At 40.4% G+C, this 21020-nt stretch overlaps 1 protein-coding gene across 1 annotated transcript in view; it reads right to left on the bottom strand.

Moving 5' to 3' along the window:
• Positions 1–21020, bottom strand: part of ACAD9 (acyl-CoA dehydrogenase family member 9) — a 200550-nt gene that overhangs the window by 31399 nt on the left and 148131 nt on the right. The window contains exons 8-13 of the mRNA XM_077452161.1: positions 18946–19019; positions 18604–18679; positions 7306–7376; positions 5718–5837; positions 4490–4618; positions 115–194 (exon numbers count right to left, since the gene is read on the bottom strand). Of these exons, the coding sequence (XP_077308287.1) occupies positions 115–194; positions 4490–4618; positions 5718–5837; positions 7306–7376; positions 18604–18679; positions 18946–19019 (550 nt within the window). The remainder of the gene's footprint in view (positions 1–114; positions 195–4489; positions 4619–5717; positions 5838–7305; positions 7377–18603; positions 18680–18945; positions 19020–21020) is intronic.

Raw genomic sequence — 21020 nt, forward strand, 5'->3', positions numbered from 1 at the left:
GTTCTTACTGGCACAACTGTAGTCTGACTCTTCTATTGCTGCCAGCACAGGGTTTTTAAATCCTTGATGCAAATGCAGCGTGTATAACAGTAATAAACGATGTTAAGTACTTACTTTATTTTACCGGTCAGTATTTTTCCTGCATGTTGCATCCCTGTAAGAGCAATGTACATCCGCAGAATTTCATTTGTCCCCTACAAAAAAACAAAACAAAAAACAAACAAATGTAGATTTCCAATAAATATACCCATCATAAAAACTAAATCTACTGAATCTCGCATTCTACAAAGGTTCCAAATATAATTAGTTAGCTATATGGCAAAGATTGTCAGCAGAGAGTTTAATGCATTCACTTGCCTTTTGTCGGATTGCTTTTAACACAATTAAACTTGAATAGCCTGAACACTAATGGGGTAGGTTGTTTCAGCAGATCTAGCCGGAAAATGATCCAAGTTCAGGACAAATGAACAGAAATATGAAAATTGTCACATTCTCGGCTTCAGACAACTTACAGATGAGAGAAGTACGGCAAAACTGACTAAGCGGCACAACCTTGAATACGGCGTATGAATAGTACATAATGCCAAATAAGGGGAGACTGGCAGTAGAAATTTATCTATCAGACTATAAAATATTTCTATTTAAATGACACTTCTGTGGTTAATAAAGCTGTTGCATTTTAGGCTATATTAGCAGAGTTAATGAAGTACTGTCCACAGCTTTATAACCATTTCATGAGTCCTATGTGTTCCTAATAAACAATGTCACCATCTGCAAGAGCAGTGCTAGTCACTAAACTTTGAAGTGACCTGTTCAGTAGCGGGCTATGTATATATGTTTTTTAACCCATTCATGACTAATCCTATTTCTGACACTTGGTGTTTACAAGTAGAGTTACAATCCATATTTCTTGCTAGAAATATTACTTAGAACCCCCAAACATTCTATCTATATATAAATTTTTTTTTTATTCAATTTCATGAATTAAAAAAAAACATAGCATAGTTATCCCAATTTTTTTGTATAATGTGAAAGATGATGTTACGCCGAGTAAATAGATACCAAACATGTCACGCTTCATAATTGTATGCACTCGTGGAATGGCGACAAACTTTGTTACCTAAAAATCTCCATAGGCAACGTTTAAATTTTTTTACAGTTACCAAGTTAGAGATACAGAGGATGCTAGAGTTATTGCTCTCGCTCTGACGATCGTGGCGATACCTCACATGTGTGATTTGAACACCATTTACATATGTGGGCGAGACTTCCGTATGCGTTTTCTTTGCTGCACGAGCTTTGCTGAGCTTGCGAGCTGATGCCTGCAGCTGCGATCATCATCCCAGTATAACCCCCGAAAGCTGAGTACGCACATCTGCCTAGGCTCAGCGGGAATGGGTTAATCATCTTACTGTATGACAAACTTGTAGGATGCTTGTATTATCTGTGGACTGGAATAAAGTCTTGCTTGATCTCGGTAAGAAAATAGGAATCATTTGCATCACGTAGAGCAGGCTGACCAAGACGTCCATTTTCAAAACCAGGACAGAGGCTTTAGATCCCACTATGGAGATCTTTTAAATCTGCCTTACTAGGGGAGCAATTTACGCATATAAGAGTTAGTTAGGTCTGCAGGCAGTTTAACGCCCAGCTAAGTAATTGTCTCCTGTTTCCAGGTGAATGACAAATGCTGTTTATAAGAAGCAATCTCCAAGCCAAAAGGCCAATGCCAAGTGCATAGGATTTTGAGTAGTTGATAATAAAATCAGAAAAAGGTAGGCAAATTCCTCAAAGACCCCAAGCATGTTTTGAAGGGAGGCAAGTGGTACCTGAAGGAAGAGTAATAAATCATCTGCATAAACAGCTAACTTGTTCTCCCTATCGGCCACCTGAAAACCCATGATGTTAGCATCAGACTGTAAACGCCTAAGGAACAGTTCCAGAACCTGTCCCATTTTTGGATAGAGAAGGTGTGGAATAGAAAGCCATTCACCTTTACATTAGCCAAAGGAGTTCGGTATAAGGCAAAGACCTCTGTCATGTAGTCCCACAGTACTGGATTAAAGGACTTCTCTGTGTCCATAGACAAGAGAAGGTTGTTTTGATGGGAGTGCTTAGTCCAGAGCTGAAAGTTAATGGCCTTTAAAGTATTGTCTTATGCTTTTCGCCCAGGTGCAAAACCAACCTGAGAGGAGGCTATTCAAGTCAGGATGAGCAGTAAGAATCTGTTGGACAATATCTTGGCATACAATTTAACGTCAACGTTTAAAAAGAGAAATTAGTCTTATAGTTAGACACTAGTCACGGGTCTTTCCCTGGCTTTTGCATGACTGCAATGCAGGCTTCCAGTAGACTAGGGGACGGGATGTCCTTGGACAGGAAATTGAAGGCCTTAAAGCGAGGCCCCATTTGTCCAAAGCTCTTGTAATATTGAGTTGTGAGACAATCTTGTCCCAGGCTCTTGCCTGGTTTTCTTTGATCTCAATTTGGAGTTCCTCTTCAGTTAAAGAGGCTTCCAATTAGCGAGCCTTGTCAGCCAGTGTCGATGATGGAGCATACGTCCCAGGCAAAAGCTTGATCCTGTTCAGCTTCTGCTCTGCATCTAGGCCCTGAGAAGACCCACGAGGTAGGTTAGAGAGCATTTCATAAAATTGTTGGATTTGTCCAGCAACGTCTTCCGCAGCCACATGCAAATTACCAGCATGGGCTTCAATTTTCTCAATCAAGGCTTCGACCCTTTTCGGAGCCAATGTTCTGGCAAGAAGTCTGACGCTTTTCTTGCTGTGCTCATAAAAGAACTGCGGGCTAAGAGCAAGTTTCCCTCTGGTATGTTTCTTCAACTTGTCACACAGTTAACTTCTTTCCACCTGGCCACTGCATATAAACAGTCAGGTGGGCATTTCACCCTTCTGAGTGGATGTTCCTGAATGTCCCTCAGAAACTAGAGGGATTGCATAGCCTGGCGATTCAGATGCGCTACTGTCCCCCAGACACGGCGTATCTCTGATTGGCAGGAGGGCTCTGTGAATGGACAGAGCCACCATGTGATCAGGAAGGCCAATCACAGCCACCATGTAATGTAAATAGAGAGCCGTTGCCAGGCGATCGGCTCTTCTTCTCACACAGAGCCCATCAGTGAGAAACAGGAGAGCGGATCTGTGCTGCGAGCCGGGGATCAGTGTGTGTATGAGCTGTTGTTTTTACAGCTTTTTACACACTGATCCCCAGCTAGTGTCCCCGAAACAGTGCCCTGACACAGTGTCCCCACACAATGAAAAACATCTGTCCCAGTGATCTGGCGCACATCTGTCCAAAATCTTCCACTGGGCACATCTGTCCCAGTGATCATCTGGGCACATCTGTCCATAATCTTCCACATCTGTGCACCGATGTCCCAGTGCAAATCTGCGCACAAATGTTCCAGTGATCCACATCTGTCCCAGTAATCTGTCAACATGGCTAAAAAAAAAATTCAGAAGTGAGGCGGCTTACCATATACACAAGTCGTGTCGTATGTGGGACGAGAGTAGCAGGGGACTCTCTCTGTCAGACTTAGATAGCAAGTATGAGCCAATAGAAAGCAGTGGCTCGGAAATGGAAGCGGAGGGCGACAGAATCCTAACAAAGAGGCTCAGGTGCCTTCAAAAATGTTACAACAACAAAACTAAAGCACTCCTGCGCGTAGGCGGAACACCAGACCGGCTATGGAAAAACAAACACTGGCCTTGCTGCCCTCAAGGGAGGGGGGACTCTAGAAGTCAAAGAGAGAAATGAAAGAGAGGGTGCACCAGCCGCAAAAAAAAAACTGGTGGCATGCGCTCCAGGCTGGCTAATGAAAGCCCGGTACATATGTGCGTACACATGTGATTTTACCTATTTAAGTGTGCAAGTGCTTTTAGCCATTAATTCAGGGACTGCTGAAGGAGAGCCCACTACTGAGCTCTGAATTAGAGGGGTCGGACCCCTCGAAACGCATCAGCGGGTAGTGAGTGGTGTGACCTCTGGGGAGTCCCGTTCATGTAGTACTAAATGCTGCCACTTGATGACTACTTTTACTGTCTTACTGCAAGATTTTATACGATTGTCTGGGAGTAGTTTTCTTTTTTATGTCTTTAATAAATACGTACCTAAAGGATAATGCACAAGGCTGGTGTGCCTTCAAAAATGTGATAAGTAGTCAGGAAAGGAAATGTGTAATTTACAGTGCCTTTGAAAAGTATTTACACCCCCCCCCCCGCACACCAAAACTCACAGACCGGGCAAGTAGGGCAGTAGTATGCATACTAGCTCATTATGCCTTTGCCTTGCAGGGTGTATTTTGTTTTTTTGTTTTTTAAAGAGCCTTTACTTCCTCTTGAAGGTCAACATTTCTAAATGTGGTGTTAATCTATGGTTACAATTTTAAACCTAAAACAAAGCCATTTTATTTTTTCCTAATACACAAGACAAGAATTACAGCTGGGGTTTATGGAAAACAGAGCTCACTTACCTCAAAGATGAGAAGAATACGGCTGTCTCGAAGGTAACGCTCATATGGATAATCCTTCATATAACCCAGTCCTCCAAGAATCTGCAAGGCTTCGCTGACACACTCCCATGCCCCTTCAGAGCTGAACACCTGATAAATCAAAGTCCATTACCATATTAAAAAGTAACTGTAGCACTGGAGAAAAACATCTTTTATAGCATTTTTGAAAGGATGTGGTTACACCCCCCATTCAATACAAAGCAACGCACCTCCAACCACATACTAGCCAAGATGCACTCTGCATTAGTAAACACCATTTATTGTGCATATAGCAAACCAAAAGGGATTCAAAAGTTTAAAAAAATACTGGCGTTAACAGTATTGTTTGGCGGTGCACAATGACATGAAACCTGAAGGTTCTAGGCACCTTTTTGTACTGCCACTGTAACAGGGTGGCAGGGCAGGCCAAAAAAGTGGACCTATTTTGCTATATCTCTCAGAGGTCCATACATAATTATATACCATTTAAAGTAACGCACTAAAATAATTCTTCCTGCAAAATAAAGACATGGAATGCTCGCCTCTCCTGCTTTCCATAATGCCAGTCTCTGCAGAAGTGAAGGGAACCCGCTGTCCCAAGATCTTGCAAAACCCGACACTTTTGGGAGTGTTCATTCCCTGGTCCCAACACTCACTATTGCTCCTCCCACTGGCCCCTATACTACTGACACAATAGTAACATACGTATCAAAATAAAGGATGATCAGGTACAAATTTCCACTCATTAATATGCACATACAATACCATACAACAATGAGATGGTCCAAGTACAAAGGAGCCTTAAAGCACCCTAAAAGCTATTCCCCCAGATGCTGTATGTAAAAGGCTACTTCAGTTACTGCAGTCACCCTTTTGTCTTTTCTTGTGGATTACTGTTGGACCATCCTTGTTATGGACAGCCTCACTGATAAATGGGTATATGAAGGGGTGGGGTACAGAAACTAAAGTCATTTTTTCCATAATAAAGCTATCCATGCAATTTAATTCATGTACTAGAACTGCATGGATCCCTGAATTTCATGTTGCTAATCAGATTTACATGCAACTATTCCAACCGATCAGAAATTTTCTATTTGCTGATTTACTTATTATAAGCAGGGTCAGAAACTGATATGCATGGTGTACTCCGTAAAACAAAGCAGAATTCAAACCATTTGACGAATTTGTAAAATAAAAAGTATTACTTTACCTTAACCATAGCAGCTTCAACAGAACAATCTGGAAATCCTGGCCTGTCCATCATGCCAGCAGTAAGGTAAGCCATGCTTTCCATGACATAGGCTTTCTGAGCCATGAGAGCAAATTTATCCTAGCGAATGAAAACAGCTTTTTAGTTATTCTTTACACCTATAAATTATCTGCATATAACTGCAGAACACAAGGTAAGGGACTTTTGCGGCACCAATTAGAAGAAAAATAAGAAAAGGTGTTCTAAAAAAATATACAAATTAATTTCATATACATTACACAAAATATAAAAAATATTACTATTATTGTGAGTACTTTTTTTCAATATATAACTGCAGACGTTTTTAGTCCCCCTCCTTTGCCCGAATGCCAGTCATTTTGATGGGGAAAAGCTCTGACACTTCTTTCTAGAGTTAAAACTTGCCCTCTACTTCTCTTACTGAACCCCACACTGTGGCGAACTGCCCCACTGGCCAACAGCAATGTGGGGGAGGCAAAAGGGATGAACAGGCTGACAGTAATGGGGATCTCCAAAGCTTTGCCGATTTTCTTTACAGTAAAATGACAGGCACTTTAAATAAAGGCTACGGTGAATTACATTTTGCCTTCTTATATCTTTATATGTACCATGTACACCTGTGATTAGCACTCAGCACTACAAGAATTCCCAGTTTAGCCCATCTCTATGATTGAACACAATCCGGGTGAAAAGCATGGCCACAGATGGAAACTTCCATTAAAAGATCCATAGAAAGTACAGGCCGGCAACTCGACAGCTTCTCCATAGAAAATATTTATTTAAGCATTACAGCAATGACATCATCCAAAACTGACACGTTTCGGCCTCCATTAAAAGCATAAAAATATGACATTAAAAACAGCTATATATAAGAAAAGCAGCCCTTGTGAGGTATGAAGGGCAAAAATCACTTAAGTCTGGAGACTTCCATTAAGCCTATATGGTGGAACAAACTTTGAAGTAGCGTGACATTATCAGTGTGTGGCATTCTTTGGCCGTTTACTGTGGAACTTTGAGCGAGGACAGGATTCTTGGGCTGGGACCTGCTTCACTACTGAATGGAGAGGGAGAGTGAAGTTTATAGCAGAGCTTGCTTTCAGGATTGCCAAATGCCAGGCCATTACAAAATAATGTACATCTTGTCACTCCAAAGACAGTATTCTTTTCATTGGAGTGATATACCCAAGTGGTGCCCATTTAACATGGCAATATATTTTGTTGGAGTTGAGCTTTCGATGAATTCTTTGTGTGCTAATTTCTCTGGTTCTCACAAACTGTCAAGCCATGCCTTGACAACATATTTCCATGTCATAACTGCCAGTGTTGTCAACTGAGCATCTGGGGTAATTCATCAGCTGAGCCAGCTAGTCACTAAGCAATAAAGAGTTTAGAAGTCCAGGCAGAAGGACTGTTCTGGAAAAACTATTGGCAAACAGATGTAGCTGGGTAGTCAAACTCCTAAAGCACAATCCCTATTATTCCTTTAGAATTGAACATTGCATTGTAGATATTTGCAAAAAACATAATTGTTCCCAATGCGGTTCTGATTCCTGTGGGTATTATTTCTCACCTGAATTAATTCAAAGTCACTCAACTTCTTATTGAACTGTTTCCTTGTGCAGGCGTACTCTGCTGTCATCTCTGTTAACAAAGAAAAGTTGAAGTCCGGGTAAACAAATGCATGATACTGTATGTATATTCTTCAATGAGATCCCTTTCATAATGCACAAAGTCCTATGCTCCTGAACCTCTCTATTTCTAATTAAACCCAAATTATGTCTTATGAAAGGTCTGTTTTTTTGTCAAGCTTTATTCTGAAAACTGCTGAGAAGCACAATAGTAGACTAAGATTTTTGAGCAAGTTGCAGAGCATGATGGATTACCTAAATCTTATTTAGATTTTATATGCATGGCTTTGCCATAAGCCAAATGGGCAGCTGTTTGGACTGTGGCTTCCATTTATGTCCATGAAGAAATCACTATAGATCACACAAGTTTCATCATCTCCTTCTACCCATAGTGAATACAAGTAACGTAAAACATGTAATTGTACCTAAAAAAAAAACATTATTGGTCAGGCCAACCTTGACTAAAGGCACATGATGATCCTGCTATGCATTGTAACTACAATGCTTCAGAGAGTATAGCTTATTGTGAATGTAAAGTGGGTGTTCCGGGAGCATCTGAGGAGCAAGGTCAACAATTGCATGAGTGTGTATTAAGAAATATTGTTGCTTTCACTGCTGGCCTCCTATTGAATCTGCTAGCTGGCTGGCAGTCACTCTAATCTAATGGTTTTATTACTTCAATGATTTTTGACAAGTATGCTGATAAGGAGTTCTGTTTTCTCTCATATTCCATGTTTCCTGATCATTTCAGGTCAGTGACTGAAAAAGGATTGAAGTCAGAAGATAAGGATCACTGCCAAGCAGCTAGGATTTTAGAAGTTGATCAGCAATGGCAGCCCCACAACTAGGCAATGGTTTCCTTTAAAGGGAGTTTACAAGGTGGTCTGGTGTCCTCACTGAAATTTTCCTCTCATTCATAAACCATCTGGAAAAATATTTTAAAAGTTAAATGTGGACTTGACATATCAGACTGTTGTCCTAATTTCCTAGTTGAAATACTCTGGTCCCACTTAAATCATCATAATTGGATTCCTTGCTTCCGAAATCATAGTAACTTAATTAGTAAAATTACTCCCACGCTAACTCCTCTGTGCTATTTCAGATATTTACCTATCCACTCTAAATATTAAAGAGTAACTCCACTTTTGTTGAGAAAAAAAATCCCCCTCTGGGTAATCTATGGAGGAATTTTCACAAACTTTGTTGCAAATAGTTACCTTTCGTTATTCTGAAGAAATAGCTTTGTGTCCATGTGTAGAGTGAATCTGAATGGAAGTGGTTTTAGAATTATCAATATGCTGCTGCACCTCAATTGTGGCAGGGTTCCGATTCCCTTTCCCTTTGAGAGTATCTTACCAAAAATTAAATTTTTGTTGCAGGGAATGCGCAAAATCTGACTTGTATCTTAGTGCAGACTTCTGGGAGAATCAGTAAGCCAAATCACTCAAGTAGCAAATTACATTTTCAGGGGGCTTTCTGTACACCATCTGTGTACAGAATGCCTCCAGGTAGCCATATTGCATTTTACAGAAAGTTAGAGCACTCCAGATCGAAAAAGAAAGGTCACGTTTATGAACAATCAATTGCAATATGGCTCGAGTTGCAATTGTATATGCTATATTTTTTATTTGCACATTTTTTTCCCTCATGAATGTGGAGTTACCCTTTAAGTTGCGGCAGACAACTACATGTGTTCCCACATAAACAATGAATAACAAAGTGAAAGGGTCATCCTACTTACATCAAAATGCATACAAAAACCATAAATGCCATCAAAATCAAGATAAAATATGTGCAAATATCACAATTAAAATGCTCACAGTAACTACTAAATAATAATCACACTTTGTTCAATGGGATGAAACATGTTAGGTTGGTGGTGACACAAACACACTGAAAGCTACGGCCGTTTTACTGCAGATGTTTGTTTTGTTCTTTGATGTGAGTGATCTTAATACATTTATTTGTACTAGCTTACAGGCTTCACTATGATTATCATTTCCCTGGTGAGGTCATCTTTATGATTGGAGAACATGTTGATACACCTGGTGTTGAATCTTGGCAAGGCACCTGTGATATCATTAGGCTTCCTGTCTGGATATCCTACTGGATATCGTGTCATTTTCATAAGAGGCTGGAGCTGGAGCCCATGTTGAGTTCTATGTTCATGCCTGCATTATACTTACTTCTGGTAAGGAGACTGGAGTGACACTGTGGTGTGGTGTGCTTTGTAGTTCACACTGAAGTTGGTGAAGGGATTTCATCTTTCCTCCTCCAAAGACTGTTGCTATAGTTCCATTTCAGCACCACATGTGAATTTTTTATTTTATGTGATAGACCAGGGATATACAATTAGTGGACCTCCAGCTGTTGCAGAACTACCCATGATGCATTGCAAGACTGACAGCCACAAGCATGACACCCAGAGGCAGAGGCATGATGGGACTTGGAGTTCTGCAACAGCTGGAGGTCCGCTAATTGTATATCCCTGTGATAGACCAACACAAAAGTGGCACATAATTGTGAAGTGGAAGGAAAATTATAAATGGGTTTCAATTTTTTTTTTTTTTACAAATACATTTTTGAAAGGTGTGGCGTGCATTTGTATTCAGCCCCCCGGAGTCAATACGTTGTAGAACCACCTTTCACTGCATTAAAGCTGCAAGTCTTTTTGGCAAGGTCTCTACCAGCTTTGCACATCTAGAAGAGTGACATTTTTGGCCATTCTTCTTTTCAAAATAGCTCAAGCTCTGTCAGATTGGATGGAGAGCGTCTGTAAACAGCATTTTTCAATCTTGCCACAGATTCTCAATTGGATTGAGGTCTGGACTTTGACGGGGCCATTCTAACATATAAATATGCTTTGATTTAAACCATTCCATTGTAGCTATGGCTGTGTGTTTAGGGTTGTTTTCCTGCTGGAAGGTGAACCTCTGCCCTACCTCAAGTCTTTCGCAGACTAACAGGTTTTCTTGTTTTTGAAAACCATTTATCATTTTCCTTCCACTTTACAATTATGTGCCATTTTGTGTTGGTCTATCACATAAAATCCCTATAAAATAAATTTACGTTTTTTGGTTGTAACATGACAAAATGTTGAAAATTTCAAGGGGTATGAATACTTTTTAAGGCACTGTACATACAGTATTAACACTTTCCACTTTTTCATTAGCACCTTACAAGTGTGTGCATAAATATGAGGTTTTGCTTAACATGGACTGCATCTCTTTGGAAGGCATCCATGCTCAGAGGAAAACATTAGTGATATTTTAACTGTATGCAAGTGTGGCCACATGGACCTGTACAGAGGGAGATCCATCTTATTTATTGAGCATTGTGTATTTTTTGCATCTAAAACCTATCCATAGTCACAGTGTCTAATCCATAGATTACAATTTGTACTACAATATTTGCATAGGTATGGTTCTCCACCTCTGACTATATTAATTATTTATCTTACCAGTGAACTAGTCTCTCAATTTTCTATCAGGCTCTGCCCACTCAAAAGACTCTACAGCCTTGAGTACTAGTTCCCCATTAGGTCTACCTCCGCTGTGACTCATGTAATTTCTTAAATATGGCCATTGCCTTATTTGGGCAATGACATCACCAGTATCCCTGACCCCTTTGTTTGCATTTAGCTTTGACCAAAGACATCTCCCAGGCAACAGCTGATTGGGGCTGGGGATAAAGCCCTGAGTACTGGCAAATATGACCAGCTCAGAGCTGGTCTAAATAACCACTAGTTTCCCTATATGCAAGCTGGTGGTAATTTAGGAATCTGTCACAACCAGCGACAGATACTTAAAATGGTGGTGGTTAGAAATACCTCAATTTGGCACATACGCTTGCTTAACATGCACAACTGCTTCAGATTTTGCACTCTCTAGTTTTAGTAAAACAACCTATATACAATGGTTATAGAAATTAACCACTCTCCTTTAAAACAATCAAATTTTGCAGCCTGAAACAAAAATGGTTTTTATTTTATCCAGCTGTATTTACTCAGTGCAACGATAACATATACAGTAAGTGAAAGATATAACACCAACATAAGAGAATGATTTATTTATTTTTTTAATCAAAAACAGAATCAATGAGTTGGAAAAAAAGATCAACCCTTGTGTCAGTATTTTGTTGTACTCCTCCACTAATATATATATATATATATATATATATACATATACATATATACATATATATACATACACATACACACACACACACATATACATATACACAGCGCTGACCTTTTCATGTCAATACTTAATGAGCAAACATAGGTATTTCTTATATATCAGTGCTTATTCAAAGAATCTGTGATAAAGTGTCCAATCAGTCCTCAAGAAAGCCTTCAATAAAGCGCTCCAGTGCTATACATACAATGAAAAGTGTTGTAGTAGTTCTTGACCAATTTTCTGCGCAAATAATTTTCAACATGTATTTCAATCCGCCAGTGATGTGCTTCACCATCTTTGCCACCCAGGAAAAAAACTCACATGACCACCCACTACAAGTCCTCTAAAAGCATGTCGCTGTTCCAAATGGTTCTGGCCTTCCTCCTCTGTTGTTCAGCCAGCAATCAACTCCCCAGTAAGGTCCATTAAACGTGACATAAAAAAGCAAATGGGGCCTAGGGGAATGAGTGGTCAACCTTGAGGAACTACAAGTTTTGGATACTAGTTTAACCACTTCCCACCCAGCCAATGCACATATACGGCCGGGTGGGAGCCGTCTACTTCTGATAGGACGTTCAGGAACGTCCATCAGAAGGAGCGGGATCGCACGCGCGCGTGCCCGCGCATCGGCGTGATCCCGATGCGCCTGTGTCACCCAGACACGGCGCATCTCAGATCGGCAGGAGGGCTCTGTGATTGGCCCTCCTGATCACATGACGGCCGTGTCCAATCACGGCCGTCATGTGATGTAAACAAACAGCCGGTTGCTAGGCAATCAGCTCCTCCTCTCCTCACACAGAAGTCATCGCTGAGGAGAGGAGAGCAGATCGCTGCAGCCGGCTGATGATCAGTGAGTATGAGCTGTTTTTTTACAGCTTTTTACTCACTGATCACCAGTCTAGTGTAAACACAAATCACCACACAGTGTAAACACACCACACAGTATAAACACAATGTCCCCACACATGTCCCCAAAACATACATGTCTCCAAATAATAAATACACATGTCCCTAATAATAAAAACATGTCCCCCACATATGTCCCACTAAAATCACATGTCCCAATGATTATCTGCACACATATGTACATGATCATTTGCGTACATATGTCCGTGATCACACAAACCAATTATTATACACTTAACTGAATTTTTTTTTACCAAAAACATGTAGCAGAATACATTTTGGCTTAAATTTATGACAAAATTTGATTTTATTGGATTTCTTTTAAAATAGAAAAAATATCGCTAAAAAAATAAAAAATAAAAAACGGAGTCGTGAATAAATACCACCAAAATAAAGCTCTATTTGTGCGAACAAAATGATAAAAATGTCATTTGGGTACAGTGTAGCATGACCGCGCAATTGTCACTGAAAGCGCTAGAGCGATGAAAGCTGAAAATTGGGCTGGGAAGGAAGGGGGCGAAAGTGCCCTGTATTGAAGTGGTTAAAATGTGCACCCAAGGCCTATTTGGATATATTTAATACATTTATTGACATTGAAAAATTTATAAGCAAACTAAATATTAAAAAACATTTTCCAACTAAAAACCAGCCCACAAGGGAGGTAGGTGAAGAGGCCCAGTACACCTATAGTGGAATGAAGAATGCATCCACATTCAATCCAAAATTACACAGTAACCTATGTCTTGATGTATTTAAAACCATGGTTAAAGCGGGATTCCACCCTAAAGTGGAACCTCCGCTGATCGGATCCCTCCCCCCCTCCGGTGTCACAATTGACACCTTTCAGGGGGGAGGGGGGTGGAGATACCTGTCAAAGACAGGTATTTACACCCACTTCCGGGCATAGACTCCCGTGGGATTCTACGCCATTTCCTGCCCTGCCGCGCTGTCTGCTGGGGGACACACGGGTCCCAGTGACAGCGCGGAGATTTCCTATTGCACGGCGCAACTCGCGCATGCGCAGTAGGGAACCGGGAAGTGAAGCCGATTCGCTTCACTTCCTGATTCCCTCACCTAGAATGGTGGCGGCAGCAGCCGAGGGCCGAGCGATCGATCGCCCTCGGCTGCCGGCATCGCTGGAACCCGGGACAGGTGAGTGTCCATTTATTAAAAGTCAGCAGCTGTAGTATTTATAGCTGCTGGCTTTTAATATTTTTTTTTTTTGGTGGAATCCCTCTTTAAGTCTGAAATAAAAAAACATTAAAAATTACATATAACAAAGCATACACAATGTTCTATAAACATTTCAAAGTAGAAGAGATCTCCATGGTTACATAGGTGAGGTTGAAAAAAGACACAAGTCCATCAAGTCCAACCTATATGTGCGATATGTCCGTATTACATTGTATATCCCTATATGTTGAAGCCATTCATGTGCTTATAATAGTTTTTTGAACCTATCGATGCCCCCCGCTGAGACCACCGCCTGTGGAAGGGAATTCCAAATCCTTGGCGCTCTTACAGTAAATAACCCTCTACGCAGTTTAAGGTTAAACCTCTCTTCTTCAAATTTTTAGTGAGTGGCCACGTGTCTTATTAACCACTTAAGCCCCGGACCATTTTGCTGGTCAAAGATCAGGCCACTTTTTGCGATTCGGCACTGCGTCGCTTTAACTGACAATTGCGCGGTCACGCGACGTGGCTCCCAAACAAAATTGATGTCCTTTTTTTCCCACAAATAGAGCTTTCTTTTGGTGGTATTTGATCACCCCTGCGGTTTTTATTTTTTGCGCTATAAACAAAAATAGAGCGACAATTTTGAAAAAAAAACTAATTTTTTTTACTTTTTGTTATAATAAATATCCCCAAAAATATATAGTTTAGGCCGATACATATTCTTCTACATATTTTTGGTAAAAAAAAAAAAAAAATCGCAATAAGCGATTATTGATTGGTTTGCGCAAAAGTTATAGCGTTTACAAAATAGGGGATAGTTTTATGGCATTTTTATTAATTTTTTTTTACTAGTAATGGCGGCGATCAGCGATTTTTATTGTGACTGCGACATTATGGCAGACACATCGGACATTTTTGACAGATTTTTGGGACCATTGTCATTTATACAGCAATCACTGCTATATAAATGCAGTGATTCCTGTGTAAATGACACTGGCAGTGAAGGGGTTAACCAGTGGGTGGCAGTGTAGGGGTTAAGTGTTCCTAGGGGTGTGTTACTAACTGTGGGGGGCTGGGCTTTCATTTAGTGAACACTGATCTCTGCTCCAATCACATTGAGCAGAGATCAGCGTCACTAGTTGCTAGGCAGAATGGGGAAATGCTGTTTACAACGGCATTTCTCCATTCAGCCGCCACGTGAGACGATCGTGGGTATGCCCGCGGCAGGGGGTCCTGACCGGCACGCGAGCGCACCGCCGGTGGCGCGCTCACGATGGCAGGGCGGCAAATGTACAGGTACGCCCATTTGCCTGCCCGTGCCATTCTGCCGGCGTATATAAGCGTGCGCCGGTCGGGAACCGGTTAAACTGCCTTCCGAGAAAAAAGTTTTGTCCCTATTGTGGGGTCACCAGTACGGTATTTGTAAATTGAAATCATATCCCCTCTCAAGCGTCTCTTCGCCAGAGGTTCAGTGCTCCAGACCTTTTATTAGCTTTGTTACCCTTCTTTGTACTCACTCCATTTTTAGTACATCCTTCCTGAGGACTGATGCTCAGAACTGGACAGCATACTCCAGGTGAGGCCGGAACAAAGTCTTGCAGAGTGCGAGAATTTGCTTTATTATTATTTTAATACACAATTTATATAGCGCCAACAGTTTACGCAGCGCTTTACAACGTATAGGGGGAAAACACAATTACAGCACAGTTTAATACAAAAGGTACAGGAGGGGCATGCTCGTAAAGCTTACATTCTAAAGTGAGGGGGTGGTACAAAAGGTAGTAGCTGCAGAGAATGATTTGATGGGGGTGGCTTTATCCCCAAAGTTATTATTATTTAACGTACTTATATAGCGCCGTCAATTTACCCAGCGCTTTACATATACATTGTACATTCACATTGGTCCCTACCCTCAAGGAGTTTACAATCTAAGGTCCCTAACATTCATATACTAGGGCCAATTTAGACAGAAGCCAATTAGCCTACCAGCATGTCTTTGGAGTTAATCCCATTTTTAATGCATGCCAATATTCTGCTTTGTTAGCAACAGCTTGGCATCACATGCCATTGCTGAGCCTATCATCTACTAGGACCCCCAGGTCCTTTTTCATCCTAGATTCCCCCAGAGGTTCTCCCCCAGCGTAAAGATTGTATTCATATTTTTGCCACCCAAATGCATTATTTTACATTTTTCTACATTGAACCTCAGGTTGCCATGTTGTTGCCCACCCCATTAATTTGTTCAGATCTTCTTGCAAGGTTTCCAGATCCTGCGGAGAAGTTATTGCCCTGGTTAGCTTAGTGTCATCTGCAAATACAGAGATTGAGCTGCTTACCCCATCCTCCAGGTCATTTATGAACAAATTAAACAGAATTGGTCCCAGCACAGACCCCATTTCCCACCCCTCAGTACAAGTCCATGTGGCCACACTTGCATACGGATAAAATTAAAATTATTTGCACAGCACAGTGGCACTTTTAAAATACGTTTTCTACAGTCAATTGTACAAATGCTGAAGATTGGTCATGAACTATTACACTTTTCATTATATGTATAGCACTAGGACACTTTATAGAAGGATGATTGAGGACTGATTGGACACTTTATCACGGATTCTTTAAATAAGAACTTTATTGTTTTGCACTGATATATGATAAGAAATGTGTAAGTTTGCTTGTTAAAGTGGTTGTAAAGTGAGAAGGGTTTTTAATGCATTCTATGCATTAAGATAAAAAGCCTTCTGTGTGTAGCAGCCACCCCAGCACCCCCTAATAATTACCTGAGCCCCATCTCTGTCCAGCGATGTCCACGAGTCTCCGCCATCCAGGATTCTCCCTCTTGATTGGCTGAGACACAGCAGCAGGGCCACTGGCACACATGGCTGTCAAACAAAGTCAGTTACTCAACCAGGAGAGAGAGTGGGCGGGGCCCAACAGCAGCTCCATGTCTGAATGGACACATCAAGCTGCAGCTTGGCTCGTATGTCCCATAGCAAGCTGCTTGCTGTGGGGGGCACTCGAGGGGTGTAGGGGGTGGTCAGGAGCACCAAAGAGGGACCCTGTCACCTGCCCTGTGCCAATCCCCTGCAACAGAGTAGGTAAGTATAAACATGTTTGTTATTAAACAAAAATTTATAAAAATACGAGACTTTACAATCGCTCCAAAGGTCAACGCTGTACATATAGAGTGAGGGAGTATTGTTGATTACAGCTGCTCTACCGGATATTTATCCCAGCGCTGGTACCATTTATATCTTTATTCAGTATTTTGTTGAACCACCTTTTACTCTAATTACAATTTTTAGTCTGTTGGTATATGTCTCTAACTTTGCACATTTAGATTTTGTAAATTTGCCCTTTCTTTGTAGAACTGCTCAAGTTCAGTTAAATTTGATGGTGGCTGTTTGTTGGCTGCAGTCTTTAAATTATTCTACAGATTTTCAATGGGGTTTAAGTCTAGGCTCTGACTAGGCCATGCAAGGGCATTCACCTTTTTCTCTTTCAACCGATGTGTGATCATTTTTGCTATGCGATTTGGGTCATCGTCATGTTGGAATGTACACCTTCTTCCCATTGAAAACTTACTGGCAGAGGACAGCAGATTTTCTTCAAGAATTTGATGGTATTTTGTCCCATCCATTTGTTTTCTACCCTGACAAGTGCTCCAGCTGCAGAGAAACACCCCTGTAAAAGGATATTGCCACATCCATGCTTTACTGTAGGAATTGTCTTATTTGGATAATGACCTGTATTGGATTTCTGCCAGACAAACAGTTTGGTGTTGAGGCCAAATAATTCAATTTTAGTCTCAGCTGACCATAAACTTTTTTTTTTCCATGTGGCCTCAGAATCTTCAAGGTTCATTTTGTCAAAGCTCAGTTGTGACTGCATGTGGCCTTTGAGTAGTATCTTTCTTCTTGCAACTCATCCATACAAGCAACATTTTTGGAGAAATTGTGATATTGTTTTCACATGCACACAATGACCACTCTGTCATAAATTCCTGCAACTGTGGAAGGCATCTTGGTAGCCTCTCTGACCAGTTTCCTACTGGCTCTTCCATCCAGTTTGAAGCAACGTCCTAAACCAGGGAGGGTCCGTGCTGCACCAAATACCTTCTACTTCTTAATAATAGAGCCTACTTCAATGTGCTTCTGGGCATTCATAAAGCCTTTGAAATTTTTTGTATCCATCGCCTGACTTGTGCCTGTCCACAACTTTATCCCGGAGACCTTTTGACAGTGCCTCGCCACCCATAGTTGATGACTGTTGTCAAATGGCTTTATGTGCCAATGAAAAGGTGATTAGCTATGCCTGACTGAGTTTACAAGTTATTTTTAGGAGGGGTGATCCTTTTTCCAAATCCATGATTCCGTTTTATAATAATAAAAAAAAATAATAATAATTCTGACATGTTGGCGTTATCTCTTTCACTTGGATAAGTATCGCTGAGTAAATACAGCTGGATAAAATAAAAACAATTTCAGGCTGCAAAATTTGATTATTTTAAAAAGGGGGTGATTCTTTTCTATACCCCCTGTATGTCTATTGAAATATGGTATAAGTATTTGGCAACTTGCACAGGAAAACTAGGGATTTGCCAGAGGGAGATCCCTTTGCTGGGGTTGGGGTTTGCTGGGGTTGGCTAGCCTGAACACAAACTGAAATATTTTGTGAACCAAAAATCCCTGCTTCTATGCAGATGTCTGCTATTAATACTGTATGTAGTCTATACATATGTAAGAGTGTATAGCAGTGTACAAAGATTTAATTTAGAAATTTTTATTGTTACCGTGTTCACCATGTTTTATTTTTTTTTAGATTAACAACTGTGTGTCAAATAGACATAGGCTTTTATGCTGCATTTTCCCTTTCATCTCTCTTTAATACCTTATTTATAAATTATATCTTTAATGGTAGTATCAACATCTCTTTAACCATGATGCATGAAAGAACGCTATATCACCTTCCTATACCTACCAATTAATTTCTTTATCATTCCAGCAGAGGCACTACCCATGCTGAATCTCCCACTGTTCAGAATGTTCATGGCAACCTGAAAATTAGACACCTCTTATTAACAAAATTCTACAAGAGAAAAACATCAAAATCTTTGAACAAGAGTAGAATGGTCAGTTGCATTGCATATGTCACTCGTATACAATCACCTGTCAGAAATGATTTCATGGATTACAAACCATGAAGTTTATTTAGAAGGCACTTAACAAATGAATATTAAGGACAGGGCGACAGCCCAGAAATGTAATTTGTGTGAGAATAGAACTAATAAAACACACATCATTTGCAGGGATCACACCATACCTTAAAACCTCCGCCAACCTCACCAATGACATTCTCTACAGGGATCTTGGTGTTTTCAAAGTGAAGTTCACAGGCTGAAATGAAATGGGAGACGTGTTTTTATATGTTCTCTACATTCTATATTGATATCCATTCTCCATTTATTGTAATTATATTCAAGCCTGCAATGCCACCGTATACAACTATACCATGCCAACATCTCCACAGGACAACAGCTAACATGATTAAGTTCCCAGTATCCTGAAAGTCTTGTTGTATCTCACTGCACACAGATTTCTTGGTGCCTGTTAATTACCCAGGCTCCCCTACACCTTGCTATTTCATCATTGAGTCTACTCCTCACAGTGATATCCTTGATGGGGAGAGTACCCTCTTTTTCTGTGCCAGTGAAGCTAGGAAAAGATGAGAGAATGCCGGTGCTAGATGGACAAAAAAACAGAAAATCAAGAAAAACACAAAACGTGTTGAAAGCCTTCTCCCATCCTCTAAATAAATTAGATTTTGCTGCTTACTCTTTATCCACCAGAGGGAGATATCCTCTTATTCCTTGGTATTTTTTTTTACAATCTTTCGGTGAACGGTAAGTACATCTACCCATGGGGGACGTGGACAGGAATAAGACTCAGAGAGACTCTTTCCCTGACTGGAAAAACGAAAACCGTTTTGGATGAAGTTGGCCTTTAACGTGGCCACATGGTTAGCTTAAAAACTTAGAAAAAATAAATGTCATCGGATATTTTCTCAAAAAAAAAAAAAACAGATTTTTGTACTTACCTGTAAAATCCATTACTTGGAGCACATCATGGGACACGGAGCAACCATATTAATCCTTAATGAATTATGTGCCACCTATAGGTGAATGGACACTGGCAAAAAAAGACAGTAAATCCGGCCCTATAAAACCCCTCCCATACAGGAAGTGCTTCAGGTTTGTAGCAAGCAGTGCATACCTAGGGTTGCCACCTGTCTGATTCACTCGGGCAGTTCGGGTTTGGAATCATGGGCCTGGGTTTCAGACTGCCTGTAACCTGGACACAATTCAAACTGAACTATGGTTTGCCAGCAGGGCTGCTGCTGCAGTTGTCTAAGCCGAGAGTGTCTATTACACTCTTTCACACTGTCCAAAACCAGCACTAACAATTACACATATAAGTATAAAAGGAGTTATTCCTGCGCCTAATCAGGAAGAAATCTAGTTTTTGTACCGCTGCACACACTGAAAATGGGGTACTTGAACCCCTATTACAGGATAAAGAAGGCAAGGAGTAGTGATGCGCAGTACTAAGTTGGGAAATTTAGCCTGAAAGGCCAATAGATTCTATAAGCACCAAAGTTATTAGGTAATAAGTGTACTACCGCCCAGACTGGAAGGGTGGTGTATAAGAAACCAATGTGCGTATTTTGTGAGGGAATGGTAAGAGACCCTCACTACTATAACATAATAGTGTTTGGAATGAGCATCCAGTGAATATAAAGGCATAAACGAGAAAAAATCTAATAATTAAAACTGGTGATTCCCAATGCGATTTTTTAGAATTAACAAAATCGTATAAAGTGATAGTGCTGAACAATGAGTAGGTCCATGTGAATATCTCCTATATCATAAAGTGAATTAAATAATATACATAAAGCAATCAACAAAATGTATAGTGATTATTGATGCGATATGTTAAAGTTAACAGAATCGCATAAAAAGTGCCAGTGCTAGACAGTAAATAGGTCTGTGGAAATATCTACTACACCATAAAATAAAACAATATACATAAAACAGTCACTAACTCAATAAATCAATTATGTGCAGAGAGTGGTTGATTGTGACTGACAAAAATCGCATAAAGTGCCAGTGCCAGGAAAAGGTTATAACATGAATACGTGTGGGTGTCTTTCTACCAAATAATAAATAGTATAAGTACGGTGAAGCAAATACAATTGTGCGAAATTGGCAAAAGAAAAATAAAAGTAAAAAACGCATAAACAATATTAGTGTTAAAAAAGGGGAAAGAGTAGAATCTCTCTAAAAATAATCAAAAAAGGTGTGCACAAATTTAAGAGCTATATAAACAAACAGAAAAAAT

This window comes from Lithobates pipiens, unplaced genomic scaffold (genome assembly GCF_037356315.1).
Source record: "Lithobates pipiens isolate NorthernLeopardFrog02 unplaced genomic scaffold, aLitPip1_a1.2 Scaffold_23, whole genome shotgun sequence".
NCBI lineage: Eukaryota > Metazoa > Chordata > Amphibia > Anura > Ranidae > Lithobates > Lithobates pipiens.